We start from the raw sequence: 27,055 nt of genomic DNA on the forward strand, positions 1-27,055 counted from the left end.
GTTGGTTCCAGAAAACTTGATGGCTTCCCTGTTTCTAAAGTTTACAGACAGTTATCTATTCCTGCACTTTATGCAAGTGGGTAATATGGCATTCAGGTTTCCAAGCAACAGTTAAATCTATAAAATGGGAGAAGAGCAAATCTCTTCAAATCTTTGCTTCTACATCGCCACGATGTAAAAAAGATGTGGAGACTCTAGAAAGAGTGCAGAGAAGAGCAACAAAGATGATTAGGGGACTGGAGACTAAAACGTATGAAAAACGGTTGCAGGAACTGGGTATGTCTAGTTTAATGAAAAGAAGGACTAGGGGAGACATGATAGCAGTCTTCCAATATCTCAGGGGTTGCCATAAAGAAGTGGGAGTCAAGCTATTCTCCAGGGCATCTGAGGGTAGAACAAGAAGCAATGGGTGGACACTAATCAAGGAGAGAAGCAATTCTGGAAATGAGGAGAAACTTCCTGACAGAACAATTAATCAGTGGAACAGAAGTTGCCTCCAGAAATTGTGAATGCCCCAACACTGGAAGTCTTTAAGATGTTGGATAGCCATTTGTCTGAAACGGTATAGGGTTTCTGCCTGGGCAGGGGGTTGGACTAGAAGACCTCCAAGGTCCCTTCCAACTCTGCTATTCTATTCTTCCATCTGTTCAGAAGACCACCCACAATGGGAAGAGGGATATAACCCTCTTCCCATTGTGGGTGGTCTTCTGTTGCCAGAGATTTTGATCAGAACAAGATTAGGATAAGGTGGCTCAGGAGCTAAGATGCTGAGCTTGTCAATCAGAAAGGTCGGCGGTTCAAATCCCTAGCGTCACTTAATGGAGTGAGCTCCCGTTACTTGTCCCAGCTTCTGCCAACCTAGCTGTTTGAAAGCATGTAAAAATGCAAGTAGAAAAATAGGGATCACCTTTGGTGGGAAGGTAACAGCATTCTGTGCACCTTCGGCGTTTATTCATGCCGGCCACATGACCAGAGACATGTTCGGACAGTGCTGGCTCTTTGAAAGAGATAAGCACCGCCCCCTAGAGTCAGGAATGACTAGCACCTATGTGCGAGGGGAACCTTTACCTTTAAGATTAGAACCCTTGCTTAGGAAGGTATCAGATTTCTAGTTGGTTGCTGTGTATCTGCTGGTGGATGAGATTGCCAGAGCCCTTATCTGATCCAGCAAGGATTTTTACTGTGTACTTTTAGAACATTAACTCAATCATTTAATAGCAATTGGCAAGTTGCTTAAGAGTTCTTGAATACACTTTTTAGAGTTGATTCATAAGGACCCAATTGGCTCACTTGGATTTTACTTGTTAAAAATACTCCATTTTTATAAGCATCGTGACCTACAATCCAAGGCCCAAGGAAGGATGGAGCACTGGAGAATTGGGTCATTCAGGTGCTACATAATAAATTCTTGATCATCCGTGATCCATCGGATGGTGGCTGCTAGTTAGGAGCTATTCAGTATTTTTTTCTTTCTCCTTTTATCATGAACAATAGGGTGCATTTCCATTTAAGTATTAACAGTTTTAGCTACCAAAATAACTTAAGGAATTGTAGATTACAGTAAAGAAGTGTTTGCTGTTTCCAGGTAACTTTCATAGCCTGGAATATCTTCTCAATAATATTTTTTATTATTCTGGTCTCAGGGTTAAGAGTACAGCACAGGACTTGACCACGGGAGGGCAGAAACCTGAGGTCATGGGGAAGAGCTTGTTCAACATTTCCTCCCTTTCCCCCCCTAGGCCAAGAGAGCTGGCGTCTCCTGTATCGTTCTCCCATTAGAGAACAAAAAGGATTACTGTGATCTTGCTGAATTTATCACAGAAGGACTTGAAGTACATTTTGTTGAACATTATAAGGAAATCTTTGACATCGTTTTCTCCAAGTCTGATTCTCCAGGAAGGTGAACGGCTGTTGGGGTTCTCTCTCGCCTACCCACCCGCTCTACTCTGGAAGCAAGATGTGCAGGCTCAGTTGAGGGGGAAGGATTGGACTCCTGCGGAGGCCGGCTGCCCATAATGGCCGTTTTCCTGTTCCTTTAGTCACTCTAATATATTCTACTCCAACCAATTTGAATTATGAACCAATTAAAATGTTTCCTGTGACCCAGGGCTACTACAGGACTAGACTGAAGATCTGTGAGGAAGTCTACTCATCTTTCTCAAATGTATTTTCTTATTAGAACTTATAAAATCCAGATCCCGTTGTCTCTTGGTACTTTCTACTAGCACTTTATGAAATAAAAGTGGAGGCATATTTAGATCACCTCTGGACAGCACAACCACTGATGAGGGCCAAAGCATAGGTTGGGGAAACTTTTATCCTGTTCACAGATGTCAATGTAACAAAGTTGACTATTCAAAATCCACCAATCTTTTAATAGGATACCCCTCCCTCCAGCAAGTTGGTAATGCTGCCCATCTGGAAGATGTCACCCGAATTACCGTATTTTTCAGACTATAGGATGCATCTAAATATAGGAAGAAAACAAGAAAAAAATAGTTTTTGACCTCTGCAACAGATTTTCACCCTCCCAGGCCCCCAGAAGCACTCTGCAGTGCTCCGCTCAGCCTGTTTTTGGCCTGCAGAGTGTTTCTCAAGGCCAGGGAGGGCAAAAACACGACATGCGGAAGGCTTGGGAGCCCAAAAACGGGCCTGCAGAGTGCTTCTGGGGGTTGGGGAGGGTGAAAATGCAACACACGGCGGGTTCGGGAGGCCAAAAATGTCCATATTCGGTTTATAAGACACACCTAAATTTTCACCCACTTTTAGGGAGGGGGGAAATATGTGTCTTACACTCCAAAAATACAGTATCTGTTACACACTGTTGAATTTGGCACAATATGCTAAATTATACATCAAGTAAAAGGATATAGCAATTGCATTCATATGACATACTAAAGCTCAAACAAATAAAACTTCACTGTGTCTAAATGTATCCTTTAGAGACACATGGTATAAAAGTCTGTTAGTCTGCATGGTTTAATGTTGCATAAACAGCCCTTCCATCACCCTGTAAATTTCAGGGTGGTGATTACCAGCTAAACCACCCCCAAGGTGATCTTTTCACCTCTGAATTTATAACCTCCTAATCCAAAGAATATTCCACACTCTGCTGGGCTTCTGAAATAAGCTTTATTGGGAACCAGGATGCAGAATTCAGTCCTTCTTGGCTGCGGCTTTCCTCATTGCTGCCAGGACATTGCTGAGTTCTTCACGCTTCCTCTTGGCCCGAATGTGAGTCCCTACCTGTGAGGTGAAAGGAGCAAAACGTGTTGGCATCCGGAGCTAGGAACTTGGCAGAAAAAACAGACTTGTGTGATGGAAACTGTCTGGAGAATATGCTGATTAGAAGGGGGGGAAAATCATTTTGGCCATTATGTCAGGGATCCAGCCTGATCCTCTTCCCCTGCTTCTTCCAGGATAAGGGAAACATTCTAGAGTAACAAAAGGCCAGGCTTTAAGAGACGCTAGGCCAGACTGGAACATGGCTAGTCTTCACCAGTGCCAGATGACTTAATTATCCTGGTTGTTTTGGATGGCCTCCCAGCCACTTTTACAACAGCTGTCAGATCTTAGTTATTTCTGGACCAAGGAAAGGAGCTCTTGAATTAAGCTCAACTCCCCATGACGTAAATGGGCACATCCATGCAATTTTCTCGAGAGCAATACAAGCAAGTTGACAATGTCCAATTCTGGGATTCTTTGCCCAACAGGCCTCCTGGCAATTTTTAGAGGCCTGTCATCCAAGGGGCAATAGGGCTTCATGCTGAGACGGGCCAGGCTAATCTTAACTACACAGGGGGAAATGGGCTCCTTTCTCAACTGGAACTGGATGGTGTGACCTCTCCTTCCAGGTGCTTTATTCACTGTGGCCATGAATGAAAGAGGGCAGGAACACAATCCCCCACACAGCACAAAGGAAACACCTTCCTCTGATGGTTCTGCCTTTGATGGACAACCTGACAGACGCCCAAAGACCCACCACCTGGCTCTGCGCCAACACTCACCCTTTTCTTTATGAACTTCAGAGCTCTCTTGTCTTTGGAGACTTTGAGCAACTCCATTGCTCGTCTCTCGTACGGCGCAAAACCACACACTTCTCGGATCATGTCCCGTACAAATTTGGTATGTTTGGTCAGCCGCTGTTGGGAGAGAAAAAAAGTGCAACAGATTTCTATAAGGAGGCGGCACTGGTTATTAGAAAGAGATGTTCCCACATGGGGGCCTTCTACTTTTAGCATGCACAGACATAGAAGCATGTCTTTAAAGCCTTCCCTAAGCTGGTGCCTGAGAGTCCCCTGGACTGCAAGGCGATCAAACCAGTCAATCCTAGAGGAGATCAGCCCTGATTGCTCTTTAGAAGGCCAGATCCTGAAGAGGAAACTCAAATAGTTTGGCCACCTAATGAAGAAGGAAGGACTCGCTGGAGAAGAGCCTAATGCTGGGAACCACTGAGGGCGAAAGAAGAAGTGGACGCCAGAGAATAAGGTGGCTGGATGGAGTCACTGAAGCAGTAGGCGTGAACTTAAATGGACTCCAGAGTTTGTCAGAGGACAGGAAGGCCTAGAGGAACGTTGTTCGAGAGGTCACAATGAGTCAGACACAACTTCGCAACGAACAACAAGATGGTGCCAGCCAGATGTACAACTTTCAGAATTCCAAGGTAGCATCAGGATAGGAAAACTACAACAGTAAGAAAATAAGAACCAAGGAGGTAAGTCAAAGGCCTGCTGTCCTAGGCATTCTCTTCATCCAGAGGTATTGTGACAGACGGCTCCAAATTCTCACCATCTTAACATGCTGTGATAGAAATGTATGATGCTGCAATGCGTCCTCCAAGATAGCATTGGAAGAACAAATCTTGAGTGATTTACACTCCACCCCACCCCCACCTCCAGGCCATGGCCTGTTCAGAACCAGGCATGACAAAGTACCCAAATAGTCCCAAAGGTGCTTTTCCAAAAGGCAACAGGACTTTCTTGAGGACTTGCCTTTGGAAAAGCACTTTTGGGACAACCATGACCTGGATGATTGAGACAATAATAGGCAAGTGCCCCGAATCACGATGACATGATTGTGGGAATGCTGCAACTTCAAGAACCAGTCATAAATCCCCCTTGTTCAATCCTGTTAAACTTTGTACAGCTGCTGAATGAGTGGTCACTAAATGAGAACTCTCTGCACTGATTTTGGAAGAGGGCTCTTTGAAGAGAGCTCTGGTGATGCACTGGTTAGAATGCAGTACTGCAGGCTGCTTCTGCCGACTGCCTACAGTTTGAGTCTCATTGGCTCAAGGTTGACTCAGCCTTCCACCCTTCCGAGGGGTGTAAAATGAGGACCCAGATTGATGGGGGCAATAGGCTGACTCTGTAAAACTGCTTAGAGAGGGCTGTGAAGCGGTGTATAAGTCTAAGCGATATTGTTATTGTTATTCAATGCTTGGCATTGGGGACATGGCCAACTGCAAATAATATATTTTATGATTTTGAATTTGCCTAACTTCTTATAAGAGGATTTGTTCTCAACCCCTCACAGCACCATTTGGCTAATCATAAAAACATGGAACTTTGTAAACTGACTCTGCAGCTGACCCTCTAAACCGCTTAGAGAGGGCTGTAAAGCACTGGGAGGCGGTATATAAGTCTAAGTGCTATAGCTATGCGTTATTTGAATGTGTGACCCTGACGTCCATTATCTCCTTTTAGAATAACTCATCCTGTCTTCATTTGGAAATGGTCTTGAAACAGATCAGACTGCCCATTTTCTCGGGGCCGCCTACTCTGAGAAAACTTCACCAAGCTCTGGAATAATTGAAAGCACTCTTCCTAGGTTTGTGACTACCCGAGGCCCTTTCTTGCTGGAGTTGATGGGGACTGAATATAACACCTGGGTACAAGCCACAGCCTTTTTCTATCAGAATCTTGTTAGCCATTTCTTTTTTCATGGCAACCTTCAAATGAGGGCAAACCCAAAGAACTGTTCCAATTACCCTAATGCACGGGGAGCCATATCAACGGACACATGAGCCGTTGCCCTAGCTCAGCTCCACCACCATGCATACACTGGCCAGCTGATTTTCGGCTGGCCCACTCCTGCTGCCCTTCCCTTTCCAGGAGTCTCCATGCAATGCTAGGTAAGAACAGGACTCGCAGAGGCTCTGGGAGGGTGTTTTCAGCCTCTGGAGGGCCTCGGGGGGGGGGGGGGGTGTGGACAGACGGACGGACCGTTTTCACCCTCCCCAGGCTCCAGGAAAATCTCTGGACCCTGGGGAGGGCGAAAAACGGACCTACTGGGCCCACCAAAAATCAATAAATGGGCCATTTCCAGCTTCTGGTGGGGGTGGGGCAGGCCCTTTCCCCCCCTCCCCAGGTTCCAAAAAAGCCGTGTGTGCACGCACAGGGCAGCGAGGGGGGGGGTCATGAATGCATGCACAGGGGGTATGGTGGGGGGGGGGAAGGCATTAAATTATGGGTATGGGCATGCGTGCTTTTGGCACCCGAGGCGAAAAAGGTTCACCATCGCTGCCCTAAGGTGATTCAGAATCAGGAACAAGGAGGGCTTGCAGAGTCTGCTACTTCAGGGGCCCTCAATCTCCAGGCTGCAGACCAATACTGTCTGTGGCCCACTGGGATCCGGGCCACACAAACTTTTATTTATACATGTGCGGGAACTGGGTTGCATGCGCAAAACCATCTCCCTCCCCCCTGTTGTTGCCGGTCCATAGAGCCAGAAAGATTGGGGACTGCTGTGGTACTTTTTCCACCTGTTCCAAAATCCAAACTTACCCCACGGCGTCGACAGTGTCGTGGTTTTGACACATTCTTGGTCACTTTGTGGCCTTTATTCAGGCCAACGGCCATTGGATATCGGATCGCCATGGCTAGAAAAGAGCAGGGAGTAGTTATAATTAGTTGTGTACTCTTTCGTTCCACCAATTGTCCAAAGAGATGAGAGACAGAATGCTCTTCTACTCATGCCAAACAACTGACGAATATCAAGGAGAGAAGCAACTTAGAACTGAGGAGAAACTTCCTGACAGTTAGAACAATTAATCAGTGGAACAGAAGTTGCCTCCAGAAGTTGTGAATGCCCCAACACTGGAAGTCTTTAAGAAGATGTTGGATAGCCATCTGTCTGAAACGGTATAGGGTTTCCTGCCTAGGCAGGGGGTTGGACTAGAAGACCTCCAAGGTCCCTTCCAGTTCTGCTATTGTATTGTATTGTATTTCCTGGACTATCTCACAGGATTGTTTTTTGGGGAAAAGTAGGAGGAAGGAGTGCGTACAGTGCTTTGAGTTATTTATGAGCCGTGGTGGCGTAGTGGTTAGAGTACAGTACTGCAGGCTATTTCTGCTGACTGCCGGCTGGTTGCAATTTGGCAGATAGAACCTCACCAGGCTCCAGGTTGACTCAGCCTTCCATCCTTCCAAGGTGGGTTAAATGAGGGCCCAGATTGTTGGGGGCAATAGGCTGACTCTGTAAACTGCTTAGAGAGGGCTGTAAAGCACTGTGAAGCGGTATATAAGTCTAAGTGCTACTGCTATAAAGTAATAAAAGCGGGATAAAAATCTAATAAATAAAAATCCCTCTCTGCTTCCAGTTAAATTTTCTACAAGGAATGTGCAGCATTTCAGATTTGAAAGCAAAGTCCTTTGGAATGTAAATTGTCTGCAGCTCCATATATCAATAGATCTTTTCCTGGGATGATCCTATAGCAGCGGAGGACAGCAATACAGGTAGTCCTCAACTTACGGCCACAATTGAGCCCAAAATTTATGTGAATCATTGCAGATCTTGAATTAGTAACACGGTTATTAAGAGAATCTGGCTTCCCCATTAACTTTGCTTGTCAGGAGGTCGCAAGAGGAGATCACATGACTCCAAGACACTGCAACGGTCATAAATATGAGCCAGTTGCCAAGCATTCAAATCTTGATCATATGATCATGGGGAGGCTGCAACGGTCATTAAGTGTGAAACGTGGTCATAAGTCACTTTTTTCAGTGCCGTTGTGACTTTGAACGGTCACTAAATGCACTGTTGTAAATCGAGGACTACATGTACAACCTCAGGAGAAGATGTGACTGCAACTCAGGTGCTAGCCTTAAGGACCTTTTGCTTTCAAAGCCCAGCACAGGCCTTCCTAATCACAGTACATTTACTTTTTCCCCATTTATGAGTCTTCCAATAACATTGTAGAAAGACCCACAGTTCTATTCCAACAGCACAACTCCCCAATAAAGGAGCTAGATCAAAATACCTGACTTCTAGGCACATAATTAAATACATTTATATTTATAAAATGTTTGATTAATTTCATTAAACTTTTGTTTCCTAGAATCAATATTGAAATAAGACCATTAATATCAGTGGTAGGTCCCCGGTGTCACCCAGATGGACGCTTGTGTTGTTCTTGCCTGCGACGCTTCCGCAAGCCTCCACGATGCTTCAGCTGCTCGGCGGAGCATTGCGCAGGTGCCATATGCGCCATGCGCAGAAGCGCCAAAGGCTTGAAGGACAGGTAAGAAGTTCGGGCGGGTGGGTGGGCCCTCCAGAGCACCGTACCAGAACGGTACCCGGTGCTCTGGGCAGGCTCTGGTACGCCCGTACTGGGGCGTACTGCCTGCAACTCACCACTCATTAATATTGAAATAAGACCATCCTGGGCAATTAGCTACTTTTCCTCATAATAAAGGGAGTATAGGAAATAATGCCAGTCATTAAAAAGCACTGAAACATATCAGTTAAGAAACAGAGGACGTTTTCCATTCGTACCCTACTTACAAAATTCCTAGAGACACCTAGGTTAACATGGGAACACTAGTATACTGGACCAGACAGCCCTGGGGAAACCTGGGAGTTGAAGTTTATGCAACTTAGCCAGGGTAGTGAGAAACACAGATCCGATCCAACATAGCTGTTCTTCTGTACATCACCAGTACAGATTAAGCTATTGCTTAAAAGCAGTCTAAAGTCGTCCCAGCCACTGTAGTAAGTGGAGATTCCACCTACATGTACTGTGTGGATGCATTAAGTTGTTTTTTTCGGTCACTTTACTTGCTCTAAGCAAAGGGGGAAAGTTTGTTGTGGGGTTTAAAGTGGAAGCGACAAACTCCCTGCTTTTGGATGGTCTCTCCCTGATCACATGGCAGCGTAAGTCGGGGAAAGTGGGGACGGTCAATAGTAATGAATGGTCACTGCTGGACTACTCTTTAAAGTGATGTAGCATGCTGCAAATCACTAGATATTTTAGCTGGGAATAAACAAGAACGATTGTTGACTTCAAAAGTTATAAAAGGACGTTTCTTCTCCCCCCCCCTCTTTTAAAACACTCCATCCCAACTGTTTTTGAGTCATGGTTTCCTGCTTTTTATCATTCTGTCTTATGCTATTTACAAATCATGCCCACCTTAGAAGACTGTGACATATAAGAAGCAGAGGCAGGCAGGACCTCGTGTAAATCTGAAGTATAGAGCAAGGGTCTTCAACCTTGGGCCACTTTAAGACCTGTGGACTTTAACTCCCAGAATTCCTCAGCCAGCTGGCTGAGGAATTCTGGGAGTTGAAGTCCACAGGTCTTAAAGTGGCCCAAGATTGGAGACCCGTTAATAGAGCCATAGGGGGAAGGAATCCCCACTTACGTTAAGCAGCTTCCCAGTAAATTGCTGTGCATTGACCACTCTGCCTGCTGCCCATCTTAAATCCCGCTAGTCTCCCTACAAATCCTGCGATGAGGCACGTCTTGGTTTTTTTAGATCCACCAACTGAAACGGATCGAGAGCAGTTTATTCTGTTCGTCTTAAACGCCTAGATGGTCTCACTGGACCCGACAGCCACATTTCGTGGCACGCCTTTTGCCCCCCCATCCCATCCACCCCAAGCCAGATCCGGAACAAGACAACCCTCCTTCCTTTTGCCTGGCACTTCCAGGCCTCCCCGACTGCTTTGGGCGGGCGGATGGACGCGGATCTTCCCAGATATTTTGGGATCCCACTCACCTTCGCCAGTTCTGCCGCAAAAGGCCGCGCCGGAAGAGGGAGAGTCGAAGCTGCGCGCGCAACAGAGCCCGCTTCCGCTGCGGTCATCCAGGACCACAGAGAGGAAGCCAGAGCGGCTACTGGGCTCAAAGGGGGAAATGGCGGAGTGCTGATTGCTTTTCCCATCCCGGGTTGGGCGAAAGCGATGAAGACGGTGACAATGGAGGCTGGGCTGGGTCCGATGCCGGTGCCCCGTGCAGAACTGAAGCTGGTTCGACTGTTGAGCCGGTGCGAGGCGATGGCGGCCGATAAACGAAACCCGGATGAGTGGCGATTGGAGAAGGTCCGGAGGGCTGGGAAATGACAGTAAAGAGTTAACAGTTGGACTGTTATCTAGTCCGATCCCCTTGCTCACGCAGGAGGCCGAAGATTTGAACTGCCGAGCTTTCTGATGCACAAGATCAGTGGCGGCGCGTTTTTGGCATGGCTGCAGGCAGACATTTGTCCAGGCGTGTTTTTTTCTCTCTCTCTCTCTCTGCATGGCTTGCACTATTTAACTGAATTGCGACCTGTGCTATCAAATGAATTATTTGCTTTTAATCAGGGCCGCCAAGAAGATTATTCAGTCAATATCTCAGGGGTTGCCACAAAGAAGAGGGAGTCAAACTATTCCCCAAGGCACCTGAGAGTAGAACAAGAAGCAATGGGTGGAAACTAATCAAGGAGAGAAGCAACTTAGAACTGAGGAGAAACTTCCTGGCAGTTAGAACAATTAATCAGTGGAACAGCTTGCCTCCAGAAGTTGTGAATGCCCCAACACTGGAAGTCTTTAAGAAGATGTTGGATAGCCATTTGTCTGAAACGGTATAGGGTTTCCTGCCTGGGCAGGGGGTTGGACTAGAAGGCCTCCAAGGTCCCTTCCAACTCTGCTATTGTATTGTATTAAGTGTTGGAATAGGACTAGTATGGGCCCCCTCACCTACAGGTGGCCACATAAATCAATAATGTCCTCATTGTACATTTACAACGTGGAGCGTTCTTGAGCTCCAGATTTTTTGAGATGACATTTCATCACCATTCATAAACTGAAAGGAAATATAAAATATATTCATAAATGAAAGGAAATTAAACTTGCAAACTTAAATAAGTAATGAAATTAAAATTCAATAAATGACATTAAAAAACTGTTCTTAAATAAGAGAGCGGCCCCTACCATTGTATTATTTTATGGCAGAACCTGTACATTTGCAACGTTCAGTAGCCTCTGGCAGGGTTTTTGGAACACGTCAGAAGTGTTTCCTGGCAATTACATGGACACCCTCTCTTTGGCTTTGGCTGAAACTTTGGAACAGTTTGCTAAAAGCTTCTTCCAGTTTTTTCCCCCCTTTCCTAATTTCCTAATCTAACTGTGGCTCTGGAATATCCTGGTTCCCCATCCAAATACCTGCTCCATCTGATACTGCTCAGCTGTTGAAAATCAAGCTTGCTTAACTAAGTGCAGCTGCCTGCTGTTCATGTTGAGAATGCAGCCAAGCAATAAAGATGATTGGGAGGAGGGAAACTTAAAACAGTTGCACTGTTGCGAGGATCTGTGTCTACTCTAGGAAGAGAAGGACCAGGGGTCACATGATAGTAGTCTTCCAATATCTGAGGGACTGTTGCAAAGAAGGGGGGGGGGGGGTCAGCTATTCCCCAAAGCACCTGAGGGCAAAATAAGACGGGTAATAACTTATCAAGGAAAGATCCAACCTAGAATTAAGGATAAATTTCCTGACAGTGAAAACAATTGTTGGGATGGCTTGCCTTCAGAAGTTGTGGGTGCCCCATCACTGGAGATTTTTAAGAAGAGATAAGTAAAGGGTCTCCTGTTTGAGCAGAGGGTTGGACTAGAAGACCTCCAAGGTTCCTTTCGATACTGTTATTCTGTCTTATTTATTCATCCAATAAATTATAGTTAAACCTGAGTTCACATAAAATGCTGAGCCAAGGAACTACATTATGTTATATGAATAGGTCAGTATTTAAGACATGATACTCTTGTAGATGCACATGATTAAATTAGTAGTAAGTGCATTGAGCAAATAATTTAATATAATGGATATCAAATAAGGAATATTCGTGTACGTGACATTGTGGGATTGCATTATGTTATTAAATGTTCTGAAAGGCTTGTTGTTAGTTGTGCAGTTGTGTCCGACCCATCGCGACCCCATGGATGACGTTCCTCCAGGCCTTCCTGTCCTCCACCATCCTCTGGAGTCCATTTAAGCCCACGCTGACTGCTTCAGTGACTCCATCCAGCCACCTCATTCTCTGTCATCCCCTTCTTCTTTTGCCCTCAGTCATTCACAGCATTAGGCTCTTCTCCAGTGAGTCCTTCCTTCTCATTAGGGGGGGGGGCAAAGTTTTTGAGTTTCCTCTTCAGGATCTGGCCTTCTAAAGAGCAGTCAGGGTTGATCTCCTCTAGGACTGACCGGTTTGATCGCCTTGCAGTCCAAGGGAGTCGCAGGAGTCCTTCTCCAGCACCATAGTTCAAAGGCCTCAATTCTTTGGCGCTCAGCCTTTCTTACGATCTACCTTTCACAGGCACGCATTGCAACTGGGAAAACCATAGCCTTGACTATACGCACTTTTGTTGGCAGGGTGATGTCTCTGCTTTTCAGTATGAAAGTCTGAAAGGCTGTTGTCCCCTTAATACTAGCATACTGTACTTCTCCTGCTGCTGCTGTTCTGTTTGATGTTCATGTTTAATTTAACTCCTCAGAGGTGTTTAGTACAAAAGGATTATTTCCCAGAGAAAAAAGGTTAGCAAATTACAGGCGATTTCTGCATCTTTTAAAGAAATGTAATTTGAATATAATATGTTCCTACTCGTAAAGTGCATTAATTTTCCCAGCCGATTCAATAGAATAACTCAGCAGTAAATGTTTTCATTATAAAAATTTGCTCCTTTGGTATATGTGTTCCTTTGCTTTCTATCATGAGATAAATGAACATGTATAAACTGATATTGTGCGCGCTGTATGATGGTTAGACTGCCACTCTCCACTGGGTGTCTCCCTCAGTCCAACCACTGATAACCCATCTGTTACTTTGTGATGGAAGAGATGGCAGGAAATGAGCCTTTTACAATATCAGGTTGCCACGTCATGGAGTCCACGGAGTGTCAGGGTGGTGCAGGTCTTGGCCTTGAATTAGCAACACCCCCCCCCCCTTCAGTTACCTGCTATGAAATTTTAGGATAGGCAGTGCGAAGAGACTTACTCTTAATTAAATCCTCCTTGGGAAATGTAAATGTGCCAATGTATTGCTATCATTTAGGAAAGCCTTTACAAATTGTTGTTTACTGAAAAAAAAGCTCTGAGCATGGCTTATGTAAAATCGATTAAAAGCCAGACAATTTCTGCCCCACAGTCTAAAGGCAAGCTGAAAATAGAAAAAGGAAAGCAGCCAGATACAGGCATCAAATTGTCAAGGCATAATTTTAATACTGACTGCTTGGAATGGAATGATCAGCTGACCATCGTTTGTTTCCCTACAAGTAAAGGAAGAAATTCCCTTTATTTATATTTATTTTGTTTGTTTGCTTATCAAATTTTGAAACCACCCATCTTCTTCACAGAGGAACTCTGAGCAGCGTACCAGTAAAATATTGTTTTCTGTTATTAATATTTAACCCTAAATCCTTTCAAATATTGATTTCTATTTCAGAACGTAGCATGGAAGAAGAAAAAAAATGTCCTATATAACATACGTGTGTACAGTATTCCACAGCCTGTTAATTTAGTTGTCATTGACCCAGGCTCAGGTTTCATGATTTAAGAGTTTTTGCAGCCTGCTCACAAACTAAACATGATTATGAAGTCATTGGTTAACTGAGAGCCAGATCAGATGGTAGCAGTCAAAACACAGTGTCATAATTGTGAGGCTAAAAGAGAATCCTGTTTTGTTCTTTGCGGCACTTCACATTCTGATGCAGAGAAGGGATTTGATGTGAAATATAGGATTGGTTATTAGCAAACTATGCTTAGTTCATAGGAATAATATTTAATCATACGGGATGAAGTTTAGCTAGATAGTTACATTAAAAATCCCTCCCTCTTTTTTTTTTTTTTTACAGATTGATGTTCTTAAACCGAGAGAGTCTTACAGCAATTTAAAAATAAGCACACATATTAACAGTGTAAGCTTTTATGAACCATAATACAGTAAATTTTACCTTACATCTGATTACATAGAGTGTGTATTTGTTAGTTACTACAACTTTAAGGTGTCACAAGACCTAGTTATTTTTACTGTGGCATGCTAACAGAACTACATCTCTAGAAATCCCATGAATGTTTACTCAGAAACAACTGAATGCATTCGGAGTTAGTGTGTATGTTGGCATTGCGCCCTTAGTTTTTCTAACTTGTAGAACATAGTAAGAAGCTCAGGTGGCTTTTAAAACAAAGGTGATATACATTGTAGATTCTTAGCAGATAAAACATACTGATTGCTGTTAACATTGACAGAATGTTCTGTTCAGAGGCCATTTCCCTGTTTCAAAAACTGGAATTAAAGGGAAGTAGCTATCAATCTTATAGCCAGTTCCTGGTCCAACCTTGGTCTGATTCATTAGGGGGTAGCTACTATGAGTGCGGTGGCTCAGTGGTTAAGACGCTGAGCTTGTCGATCAGAAGGTCAGCAATTCAGCAGTTTGAATCCCTAGCGCTGCGTAACAGAGTGAGCTCCCGTGACTTGTCCCAGCTTCTGCCAACCTAGAAGTTCGAAAGCACGTAAAAATGCAAGTAGAAAAATAGGAACCACCTTTGGTGGAAGTAACAGTGTTCCGTGTGCCTTCGGCGTTTAGTCATGCCGGCCACAGAAAAGTCTTCGGACAGCGCTGACTCTTCAGCTTTGAAACGGGAATGATCACCACCTCCTAGAGTTGGGAATGACTAGCATGTATGTACCAGGAGAACCTTTACCTTTACTATGAGTGCCACTACTTGGCTATCTGTGGGCTTCTCTTGTCATTTCAGTCTGGAGTTCAGTTAAGATAACCTCTAAGACAGTGTTTCTCAAACTTGGCGACTTTAAGTCCTGTGGACTTCAACTCCCAGAATCCCCCAGCCAGCATAGCTGGCTGGGGAATTCTGGGAGTTGAAGTCCACAGGACTTAAAGTCGCCAAGTTTGAGAAACACTGCTCTAAGACTTTGATTCACTTGACCTAAAGTGCTTGGAGATCCCACCACTAGAATTTGGTGGCAAGGTTTCTGTGAAGAAAGAAATAACCAATTTCTGGTCATAGAGCACTCAAAACATCACAGTGTTATCAACAATCCCGGCAGCCTCCTGTATTGTTTGGAGATTGAAATACAGATCCCCAGGCTGAAAACATTTGCAGAAATCTATTGTGCACCATTAGCTTCCTCTATGAAGCCTTAAAATAGGCCTAGTTCCAATCAGAAAAGGATTCTCTTTGCCGGAGATTCAGCTGAGGTGGCGCAGTGGTTAGAGTGCAGTCCTGCAGGCTACTTCAGCTGACTGCTATCCGCAGTTCGACAGTTCAAATCTCACTGGTCCAGGGTTGACTCAGCCTTCCATCCTTCCCAGGTGGGCAAAATAAGGACCCAGATTGTTGGGGGCAATAGGCTGACTCTGTTAACCGCTTAGAGAGGGCTGTAAAAGCACTATGAAGCTGTCTATAAGTCTAAGTGCTATGGCTATCATAATTCACGACTGCCAGAGAGCAGCACACTGGCTCTACCAGAACTGAGGAAGGGTCGCTTCTTTGTTCTGATGTACTCCTTGGAAGGAAGCAGATTTTCAGTTTTACAACGAAGCTCCCAGACAGGGATCTAGCTATGAACAACCCACCTCTGTCTTACAGGCATTACCTTTTGCTCTCCACTTCTCGGAGAAACATCATTGGCTTCAGTGTGGCATTTGGGTTGATGCCCCATAGCTTAACATTTTTTGTCCTTGTTTTTCTTTTGGGGGGAAGACATGTGGATTCCTGTTCACCTCTTAAGGGTGGAGGGCTAGAGGAAAAGGCAGGGTTTCTGTTACAATTTGAGGTACATGCTTTCATTTATCATTTCCCCCCTTATCTGTCTGCCAAATTCAGGCATATCAAGTTTTGGAAAACTAATTAGGGTTGGCCTTTCCTGAGTTATTTAGGAGTAAGAGACCCTGCTCACTCCCCCAGGTTTCTCATCCTTTCAAACCACTGGTAGTTGCCCACTTAAGGCTGCCTTTTGTTCTGTCCTCACTATAGTCCTGGCAGGTAAGGCTACAACTGACAGCAACGCAATCAAGGCTACTTTCAAGCTTCATGCTTTGATGCAATATTTTTCAGCTTGGATGGCTTAAAGTCAACTCTCGGAATTGAATTCTGAAGCTGAGGGATTCTGGGAGTTGAAGTCTTCAAGTGGCCAGGATTAAGAAGCACTGTTTTAATGGTATTACTGGAGCCAGTAAAGGAAAATATTTGTAGCTCAGGGTGGAAATGGGGATGGGGGGTGGGGGAGTTCCTGAGTGCTCTCTAGCTTGTTGTTTTCTTGCAGACATTTCATCACCCAAACTAGGTAACATCATCAGTGCTAGTAAAGGAGTGGTGTTTGCTCTCAGTTTATATTCTAGTGATTTGCCCTTTCAGTGTTGGTGGTCTTGGAGGTTCTTTGGTTGGGCTGTTTACTGTTGGCCTGGTAACCTTGATTAGGTAGTTCCTTGGTAGTTCCTTGATTGGGGTATTGTTTACTTGATAGTTGGTCTGATGTTAACCTTGGAGTTAATCTGTGCTTATTTGGGTGCTGATTGCTGGTGGGGAGGTGTTTTGGTCTTTTTGTTCCCTTTTTGGGTTAATTGTCTTTTTTGCATAGTATGTAAATATTGTTTAAGTCTAAGTGTCTATTGTTTGAACTGATAGCTATTAATTTATCAGTGTGCCAAGCTTCTAGAAATTCTCTAGCATTTTTGGACTTGGCTTGTATTACTGGAGGCCACATTTGGCAAATTTGTGCTAATTATTCAAAATGTGCCATTTTGTTTTCTTCTTAGTACGTAGCCGCTCTGGAGGAGATGTTACTCACATTGAAGAAACAGTCCAGGTGAGTTTCTTTTTTTCTAGGATTTAGATGGGTCAGCTTTGTTTTTTGTATAAAAGTTTCTTATTTTTAGACCCACAAAGACAAACAAAACATGAAACATAAAACCATCATCAATTACATATCCATATAGCATATCGTTTGGTTACAAGCATTTGTGCATCACCGCTTTCAATTATATATAAAATCACAGATTGTCCATCAAGTATACATAGGTATGTTATTATCATTATAGATCATATGTTCAGCTTACAATTGTTATTCCTTCATTTTAAACAAATAATATACCAACATTCCATTGCGTCATTATTAGTCTATTTAGTAATAATATGTCTTTCTAGTATCACCTATTGTTCTTGCAATATGAAAAAATTCTCCAACGTTTTGTACTTGTGCATCATCACTTTCAGTTGTATATAAAGTCACAGATTATCCATCAAGTATACATAGATGCGTTGTTATCATTGTACATCATATGTTCAACTACAATTGTTATTCCTTCATTTTAAAGAAAATATTCTAAATATTTGATTCATATATATACCAATATTCCATGCATCATTTAAATCTATTTAATAATAATATGTCTTTATGTTATCACCTATCTCATTCTATTATTACAATATGAAAGACTTTTCCAAATTTTTTCATTTTCATATTTTTTTAATCTAACCACTGATTAGAACAAATCCCATACCTTATAAAATTGTTCATCTTCTTGTTCTCTAATTGCAAATGTCAATTTACTCATTTCAGCACATTCCATTATTTTTCGAATAACTTCCTCCTGCGTTGGTATTTTCTCATTTTTCCAATTTTTTGCAAATACAATTCTAGCTGCCATTAAAACATTTACAATCAAATATTTCAGATCTTTGTTATATGTTTCTGGTATGATTCCCAATAAAAAAATCTCTGGTTTAAAGTCTGTGTTTTTGTATCATTTTCTCCAACCACATATGAATTTTAGTTCAGTATCTTTTAGCTTCTATGAGTCAGCTTTATTACTGATCCAATCCAATTTATAGTTTTGGGAAGGTGAGATAGAATGGATAGATAGACGTCACATGAACTGGGATTTTATATTCGGCGTTTTAATGCCAGGCCACTTGCAATTCTGTCTTTGCGGGGAATATTAGCCTTTGCTGGTAATCAATTCCATTTTAATTAGGTTATTTTGACAAGCACCAAGTAATAATCAGATTTTGCTTCTAGCTTCTGTGTGTCATATATTGCAAAATATTCTTGGAAATGAACCGGGTGTAGGAAATGAGCCAGAAAATGACAGTATAGAACAGGAATTGGTGGCAATTCTTCATTGCCTCTAAGGAAAATCCTGAATCACTATATCATAGATAGGAGATGTACATCTTAAATTCCCATCATCCCTGACCCTTGGCAATGCCGGGTAAGGAGATGGGGTTGGAAACCACAAATATATAGAATATCAGCTTTATTTATTTTTATTTCTTTTCCCCTAATGTTGCTGTTGAATTGAACCACAACTTAGTTGCACTCCTCATTAGACCTTCCTAGCTAATCCTTGGTGGCCTTCTCCACTTCATGAGGATGAGAAATGAGAGGAAGATGTATGAGGAGTCCCAACGGTGCTTTTTCAAGAGGCAACTGGACTTCAAGTTTTTTCCTTGAAGATGTTTCGCTTCTCACACAAGAAGCTTCTTTGGTTCTGCTCTAAACTGTTCTGAAGAAGTTCCTTGGATGAGAAGCGAGAGACCTTCACAGTTGTTTTTTTGAAAATGCACTTTTGGGACAACCATGAACCCCGGGTGATTGATAATCCCCATAGACAGTATGAGGAGCATTTTTTCTCTCTACATTAGTTCTTGTCTCAGATTTGTCATTCCCTTTCAGCAAACTGGCTCCTGAAGTACTGAATGAATATTCTCGTAAGGTGGATTTTTTAAAAGGCTTGCTGGAAGCCGAGAAATTGGTAAGTTCTCCTCCCTTGTGGTTTTTTAAACCATTTCTGAGTACCCCTGCTGAAGTGACCCTCTATTGCAGGGGTGTCCAAACTTGGGAACTTTAAGACTTGTGGACCCAGCATGGCTGGCTGGGGAATTCTGGGAGTTGAAGTCCACAAGTCTTAAAGTTCCCAAGTTTGGATACCCCTGCTCTATTGGGAGAGGATCAATTATTAGATACCTTTTGCTCTCTCTCTCTCTCTCTCTCTCTCTCTCTGTCCCCCCCCCCTCCCCAGTCATCATCTTCTGAGAAAGCATTGGCAAACCAGTTTCTGGCTCCTGGGAGAACTCCTACCACGGCTAAAGAGAGGACCCCAGCAACGAAAACCGTGCATCTACAGACCAAGGCCCGCTTTATGGGCGAGATGAGGAATGAGCTGCTTGGTACAGTATGTCTTCTTAGCCAATAGTGCAATCACACATGCTAAAACGGTCCCTCTTAAATTTTTGCTTCTGGGCATCCATTTGTCCCAGTCTCTGTAATATTGTTTCCTTCATTCTAACTGTCTCTGCCCATCCCCCCCTTTTAAAACTATTTGTTTTTTGGTGGTATAGCAATAGCACTTAGATTTATATACCACTTCACAGTGCATTTTACAGCTCTCTCTAAGCGGTCTAAAGAGTCAGCCTATTGCCCACAACAATCTGGGTCCTCATTTTACCCACCTTGGAAGGATGGATGGATGAGTCAACCTTGGGCCGGTGAGATTCAAACTGCCAAACATCTGGCAGCTGGCAGTCAGTAGAAGTAACCTACAATACTGAACTCTAACCACTGTGCCACCACAGCTCTTATCTTTTATATCAGAGTCAAATAATTAACCAAGGGACCTTGTTTCCTTTATATAGGTGGAGTTAGTTGTCTCTTGATCTATGGAATGAAGTGGTATCTTGCTCTCACTTTTATGGATCTAGAGGACCTGAAATTATTTGGCAGAGGTCAAAAGATTCAAAATCGCAAAGACTCTTTCTCATGCCATTTGTCAGGGTTCCAAATAGCATCCAAAAGTAAATCAGAGTCCAAGGCAAAGTATTGCTCAAAGTTTCAATTTATTAAGAGCCATGTTGGCACATCTGGGAAAACCCGAATCTGAAAGCTTCCCGGTTTTCCCCACCCAAGTTGAAAGTTCAAGAACTTGCCCCCACACCCACAAGTCCATCACATGGTCCAATCTCCCACTGCCGTGCTGGCAGTTCCACCCATCCAGTTCCGGTCAGGTGCAGAGGTGCAAAGACAAAGGATGACCTTGGCTTTCTAGAAAGAATTTTGTTATGGCTACATAGCATCGAACTCCGTACAATCCCCCCTCCCATTTCCCCACAATAGAAAATGCATAGTAGAATAACAGAAAGTGGCAGGCCAAAGTGGCAGGCCAAAGATCCAAAAGAAAAGAGGCTGCAGGGCTGACCCCATTTATTACTGAACTCTTTATTTCTCCTCTCTTTCTGCCTTCCCAGGACCCTTCCTATATTAATGGTAAGTGTTTGCTGATCATGCAGGATACACAAAAGGACCCTGGAGGTTACAGGACAAAGTATTTAAACTCCCCAGCATTATGCAATATAATACATGATTATTTATATCCCACTCTTCATTAGATTTCCCATTTTTTTCCTCATCTGCGATTGTAGCACTGTAAATTCCCAACTGATTGTTATGCCGAGTTGCCATACGATTGTCTTGAAAATTCCTATCTGTAACCAGAAGCCAGATATGCCTGCTGCTGTCATCTTTTTGGCTCATCAGCAAATACTGGGAAAATGTCATTTTAAGTTATTCTATGCCCCTCCTCATCCCCGATTCTCTGCCAGCTAGCCTTTTCTTCCCTTACTGCTAGCTTCTCCTTATGCATTAAAAAGTGGTGTGATTTCTGTTTGCATCTTTGCATCAATTCATAGATTTACTAGATAAGCTGATTTCCAGGTCAAGAGCATTTGTTCACCGCTTATAGATATAAATATAGCTATGAGTATAAATATTTTTTTTTTCCCTTCACAGATTTGGAAGAGAAAAATTTAAGGAAACGCATGTGAGTATTTGGCGGTTTCAAGAAAAGGGGATCGGGGAAAAGAGTCGCAATCATTTTGTTCAGACTATATAAATATTTAGAAGTTTCAGGGAAATGGAAATTGGTAAGGGAAAAGGGGTAATACTTAAGAATAATTTTGCCCTGTTTAGAGTTCAAAGTAAACTATGAGAAACATGAAAACATGAGAAAAAAGCCTGGTTTTGTCTTATTTCTGTTGGGGGATGGAAATGTCCAGAGAGTTCTGTTCCTCAAAAATCCTCAACTATTTTGCCATTTCCAGCTTTGAATGGAGTGCGTGGGTATGTGATTACTTGCTTGCAATCACATTATACCTTGAGTTGTGGAATATAGAGATAAATGCTTCTCTGTGGACCCCCTCACCATTCTAGATGCAACTTGTAGACAACCTATTAAGCTAGTCAACCCATGCCTATTTTCTTACTTAAAAGAAAAACAGAATGACCAAGTGTGGGCAAAAAAGCAGTGAAACAGGAGTGACTTTCAACTTCCCGCTGGCTTTCCCATTGAATTTCCTTGTAGGAATCTGGTAGAGAGTATCCAAAATCTTCCCTCCCCTTCCCTTCTGACAGTTAAGTGGCTTCTGTTGGATGGGTGAGGGGAGCAAGGGATTGCAAGACTGGCTGGGAAACTGACCACAGCAATCAGTAGCATTGAACAAGCCACACAACTTTGGGAAAGTTCCCATGGGAGTCATGAGTTCTGGATTTGGGGCACATTCTGTAAATTAGCACCAGAATAGGTTCAAAATTTGTTAGTTTATAGTGCACCATTTCACCCAATTAAAGGTCATGACAAGAGTTTTAGTAGTATATAAAAGATATATTTGAGTATTCTTCTTCAAGATGCAAAACAGTTGCATGAAACAGCCTCACATAGATCCTGCACTCGTGATGTAGTTTTTCTTTTGACCTGACATGGGCATGTAGTATCTTCTTATCCTTTCTCGTGTTCTGGGCCTTTTATGAAACATGCATAATTGGCACCAAAAGCCGATGGTACATAAGCTGTCCTTTTAAGGCCTGCCAATAATAAAGAGATCTCTCTCTCTCCCCCACAGGACTCCAGTTCCTGATGAGAAGCAGTCAGCTGCTGAACTGGATGCAGTCCTGCAGCATCATCACACCATCCAGGAGAAGTTAGCTGAAGAGATGCTGCACCTGGCACGCAATCTCAAGAACAACACTCTTGTGGCACAGAATGTGATTAAGCAAGATAACCAGGTACGGCCTGACACTACCTCCCCCCCTACCCCAAGTGTGAATTCTGTACAGTTATTTTGTAATTGTGTCCGATTGTGAGAAAGTGCTTTGTCCTTGGCAGAGCAAAACAGCACTTGTTGGCATGGCACCCGAGCACTATTAAGTTGCCCCTTTCCTGAAAACGCATTTTTGGTTGGAGTTTCTCCAAGGATGTGATGTGGAATAAAGCAACATTTTGTACCTTCTCATGGACCTGCCCGCATTTTGCCGGTTTTCAAAACAGTGGCACTTTATGGTTTATTTCAGACCTTGACGCAGTCACTCAAGCTGGCTGACCAGAACTTTGAGAAATTGAAGGATGAATCGGATCGCCTGGAGCAGCATGCCAAGAAATCTGTCAACTGGCTTCTCTGGCTAATGTTGATCGTTGTCTGTTTCATTTTCATCAGCATGATCCTGTTCATTAGAATCTTCCCAAAACTAAGATGATTTCTGGGCTGGTATCAACAGTAGCAGCCTGGCACCTTAGCTTCTCTTACCTTCTTCATTGAACCCATCAAACCTTTGCTGGGCTTTTGTAACTTGGTGAAAATGCTCAATGGGAGAATAATTTGGTTGCAACTTCATAGAATCTAAGCTGAAATCTTTTCCTCCTGCTTGAAAGACTGAATAGGAAAGCTCCTTTTGCATTGTTATAGCAGGATTGAGCAATTTATGGGACAATTGCAACAGCCCAGAAGTTCCTGTTTTTTTATGGCCTGCAGCCCCCAAGAGGTGCCACCCTATTTTAAACAACAAAAGCTAAAGGGAGGGGGGGAAGCAATAGAAGTGGAGCTTCTGAATTTAACATATCTATTTAGAAGCAAATAATCCTCCAAGGAATGTGGTGACCCACGGGGGGGGGGGGGGGGGGGGGGGGGGGGGGGGCAAAATAGTAACAAATCTCTTGGTTAGCAAAAGTTTTCCATTTCTGAATTACAATTCAACAAAGGTTTCTCCTTGCTGCTGGCAAGAAATAGAGTTAGGTCAATTGAAATCTCATGAAAATAGAAGGTCACTTCACCCACTGAGGTTGGGGTGTGGGGAGGGGTGTGTGACAGAAAGAGGTAATAATGAGCTGTTCTTAATGACTTCTCTTTCACAGACCAGTCTCAACAATATTGCTTTGATCATCTGCTTCATTGACAAAGTGCTCCTTAGCAATACAACAACCCTGGGCTGTAGAAGCTTTCCCAATTTTTTTTGCTTTGGAATGCTGAAATACTCCTTCATGAATATATTTGCTAGTCCCCCCACCTGTTTCTGGGGGCTGTGTTCTTTGTGGGACATGGTTGCATTTCTAGGGAGACATTCAAGACAGATTGGCAGTTAAGTGACCTTGACAAATGAAAAAGGTAGCACTGTCAAGTCTTTGGAGTCAGTGCTCCTTCATGGAAGTTTGACCTCTCTGGGGGCCTCCCCAAATTTGGCTGTTGCAGCAATATAAGGCTGAGGGCATCCCCTTTTTCCATTTGATATATTGACTCAGAGGAGGCTGTAAGTGAAGTATTCAGATTTGCCAATTGAAGGTAGATTGGGCCTCATCTAAATGTACGCTTAAGTATGAATTCATGGACCGCTGGACTGTGGATGTTGTTCCTTTGCACATTCCAAAGAAATGATAGAGCAAAGAAGTGGGCAAGTGGAGGTATTTTATGGGCACTTTTCATTAACAACCATCCTGAAAGTACCGCACCAGCAATGTGGTTAATAATCTGTAGGAAACAGCAACTCCCCCACAATTGGGCCTCAGCATTTTAACTTGGCATTTACACAGCAGAAGGGATGGGCACAAAAAAGTGCAATCCCTTCAGGGAGAGGAGTGTCGGCCGCCTTTGCTGTTCACACAGAAGCTGCTACTGCTGTTGTGCTTTAATTTCTGAGCCTGTTTCCCCTGTTTCCTACCCCCTACTTCCCCAGTGAAGAAGTGCTGACTTGGAGTCGGCTCATTAAGCTGTAGATGAGGCTGGCAAGTTAACCCGAATTGCCTTTATGCTTGTTGCGTTGTCAACTTCCATGTCACAACTTGCACAGTTTTAAATTGTGGTAACTCTGATGTATTTATTCTCTTGCAAGTTGCAGGCAAGAGACTCTTTGAGGTAGAGGCTGAGCCTTGTAAACCTTGAGAAGGGAGCTTTGCAACTTTCCTAGTGTCATAAACATATGGTAAGATCATGGAAATGTCAACCCGCTGGATCAGAATGCAACTTTGGGCCTTCGCTAAGATAAAAGGAACCTGACGCCAGATCAAATCTTGGTCCACTGCAGTTGGGTAGCCAATACATTTAAATTAATAAAAAAGCCTGTATGTGTATCTGGACCGGCCGTTTTCTAGGGCAATATTTTCCATGTAGCTATTTTAAGAGGTATGGACTTCAACTCCCAGTATACCCCAGCCAGCCATGTACCCATCCCTTCTGCAGGCTGTGTAAAAGCTGCCTGGGTTATTCTGGGAGTTGAAGTCCACACCTCTTAAAATGGCTAAGATTAGAAACCGTGCCCTAGGCCTGCAGAAGAGAGGTCAATCGCCATCACCTACCGGGGACTGATCATGAAACCTACATGCCACCATGTGCTCTATTGCTGTGTGATGATTCTCCAGAATTTTGTTTGCTTTGGCAACTTGGCTTCTGCCATTTCCCTTTTTGCTATTACTGTCACAATAGAGGATCTGATATTTCCTGTCTAAGCCAAAGAAGCTTTTGGAAAGATTTTCCTTCTTTTATAATAGACCAGGATCTCCATCCTTCCTGCTGGTTCCTATCAGTAGCTAGGAAGGGTGAAGTTGGAAGGTGATGCAATGTGTTTCCAGGTTCAGTGCTTGCCAGGAGATTTGGGAACAGAGGAACATTATGCTCCAAGCTTTCAGTTATAGAACTGGTGACGAACAAGGATATTCTCTGGTTTAGGGTGTTAGATTTAGAAAGTGGATGTCAGATATAACACAAAACTGGAACATCAATATTGCTATATCTTTCCGGAGGCATCCTTGCCTCAATACTGAAAGAAAGTCAAGTCTTTGCAAAGTCCGCCCATCATGTATCATTATCTTGAATTGAGATTTTGTGGAAATCCAACTGATCCTCCCAGATTTAATCTGGTGATTTTGCACCATGGTTGTAAAAGTGACCTTTGTAGATTCTTAACCATGCAACAGGCAGAAGGACGGCAATGAAAGTTTTGCATGTATCAGATTCCTGATTAAATGGGTGAAGTCGGGCATTCAATAAGAAACAAAAACTTCACGTTGATGAGGGAAACAGCAATAAATCAAAAGAAAAAGAAAAGTGGGAAATCTCAAAAGCACCTTGTTACTTCCATGATTTAATAGTTGTACTAAAAAAAATGAAACCGCCCTAAACAGGGGGAAATGTTAGTTATTATTAGATGAGGCATGGCAATTGCCTTCTTCCCTCCTTACTGCCAAGACAGCCCATTACATCTGACCTCATGGGATTTAATAGCAATGAAATGAATCAGTTTCATACATTCAGTAGCTACTGGCTCCAAACCATTGTATAGTGTGTTATCTTGAAAACTCTTAATAGTTTTGTGTGATCTTAGTTACAGTGGGAACGGATAACAGTGTCAAATCTCAAGGGTGGTGGTCAGCTTGATGGATAATGGGTTATTTTAGAAAAGAGAGCGAGAAATCTTACGGTGGAAATTCAGGTATCATGAAACTTGGGCAGATTCCTAGACCCTAAGCACGTTGACAAAAATATTGTTATTTCTCATGTGCTTGTTTTCTAGGGGACTGGGATGGCTTGCAGTTCACTACTAAAGCTAGCCTCAATTCATGCTACCCGAAACAAGAAAAATTTAACCCATCTAAATGATATTCCTTGTTGTAGAATCAGAGTTGAAAGTAAAAGCTGCTCAACAGTGCAACTAAAAATGGCAGGGCCACTTTCATTTTGTATGTTCAGAGATTAGATAGCTATTTGTTGGGAATACTATATTTCGGATTCCTGTACTAAGGCAGGGGGTGGGGACGTGATTGCCTAAATGACCGCCAGTTCTGATTTTATGAATCATTTGGTCATTGAATCCAACTACTTTGATCCATTCAAGAATCCAAAGTCAGTAAACCACTTTCGGCAATTGTCTAGTGCAGGGGTGTCCAAACTTGGGAACTTTAAGACTTGTGGACTTCAACTCCCAGAATTCCCCAGCGAGCATGGCTGGGGAATTCTGGGAATTGAAGTCCACAAGTCTTAAAAGTTCCCAAGTTTGGACACCCCTGGTCTAGTGTATACTATTGAACTGCTCATTTTCTAAGATTCATTCAAAATATTAACAAATATTATATGTCCCGGCCCTGGGATGATGGGCCAGGTCAGGAGTCCTACAATTGTTGCTCTGAGTATTTAAAATTAACTACTTTTAGGTCTGAGGTGCACACTCCATTTTACTCAGCTTTAATTTCCCATAGCTTAAATTTGTTGTGATTTTGTCTACATTTTCCATATGGAATATTAAAAAAAAGATGAAAAATATTTATCCTTTACTGTTTTCCTTCACCTTTTGAAAGAAATTTACAGTATCAAGACAAATTAGGAATTTCCTGGATGAAGTAAATTGGCAGAATTTGTCTCCCAACATACATCAGCATAAAGGAAAAATTTTATCACACTTTAAAAGATCTGCCATTTATTCATAGTAAAAATCACCACATGTTCTTCATTTTTCTAATTCTTCTGTTTATTATAAAC

The 27,055-nt window shown here is 43.0% G+C and overlaps 3 protein-coding genes across 4 annotated transcripts in view; 2 read left to right on the forward strand and 1 right to left on the reverse strand.

Moving 5' to 3' along the window:
* LONP1 (lon peptidase 1, mitochondrial) overlaps positions 1-2,204 on the forward strand; it is a 36,996-nt gene extending 34,792 nt beyond the window's left edge. The window contains exon 18 of the mRNA XM_081936090.1: positions 1,740-2,204. Coding sequence (XP_081792216.1) covers positions 1,740-1,904 — 165 coding nt within the window. The 3' untranslated portion in view covers positions 1,905-2,204. The remainder of the gene's footprint in view (positions 1-1,739) is intronic.
* Positions 2,205-3,113: 909 nt separating this feature from the next.
* RPL36 (ribosomal protein L36) lies at positions 3,114-10,063 on the reverse strand. Its single transcript, XM_081936096.1, has 4 exons — positions 9,999-10,063; positions 6,786-6,880; positions 4,008-4,142; positions 3,114-3,246 (listed from the first exon to the last, which is right to left on the reverse strand). Exons 2-4 carry the CDS (start codon positions 6,876-6,878, stop codon positions 3,157-3,159), a joined length of 318 nt encoding a protein of 105 aa, XP_081792222.1. The 5' UTR covers positions 6,879-6,880; positions 9,999-10,063; the 3' UTR covers positions 3,114-3,156.
* Positions 10,044-26,504, forward strand: USE1 (unconventional SNARE in the ER 1). 2 transcript variants are annotated; one of them, XM_081936094.1, is made up of 8 exons: positions 10,044-10,320; positions 17,023-17,072; positions 18,942-19,020; positions 19,288-19,440; positions 20,510-20,528; positions 21,051-21,081; positions 22,160-22,322; positions 22,608-26,504. In XM_081936094.1, the coding sequence occupies exons 1-8, from the start codon at positions 10,183-10,185 to the stop codon at positions 22,788-22,790; spliced, it is 816 nt and encodes a 271-aa protein (XP_081792220.1). In that variant the 5' UTR covers positions 10,044-10,182; the 3' UTR covers positions 22,791-26,504. The 2 variants fall into 2 exon arrangements, with proteins under 2 accessions (XP_081792220.1, XP_081792221.1); XM_081936095.1 differs by lacking the exon at positions 20,510-20,528 and having other exon boundaries at positions 19,288-19,435.
* The last annotated feature ends 551 nt before the right edge of the window (positions 26,505-27,055 follow it).

Source organism: Natrix helvetica (genome assembly GCF_964273705.1).
Source record: "Natrix helvetica genome assembly, chromosome: 1".
NCBI classification, from domain to species: domain Eukaryota; kingdom Metazoa; phylum Chordata; class Lepidosauria; order Squamata; family Natricidae; genus Natrix; species Natrix helvetica.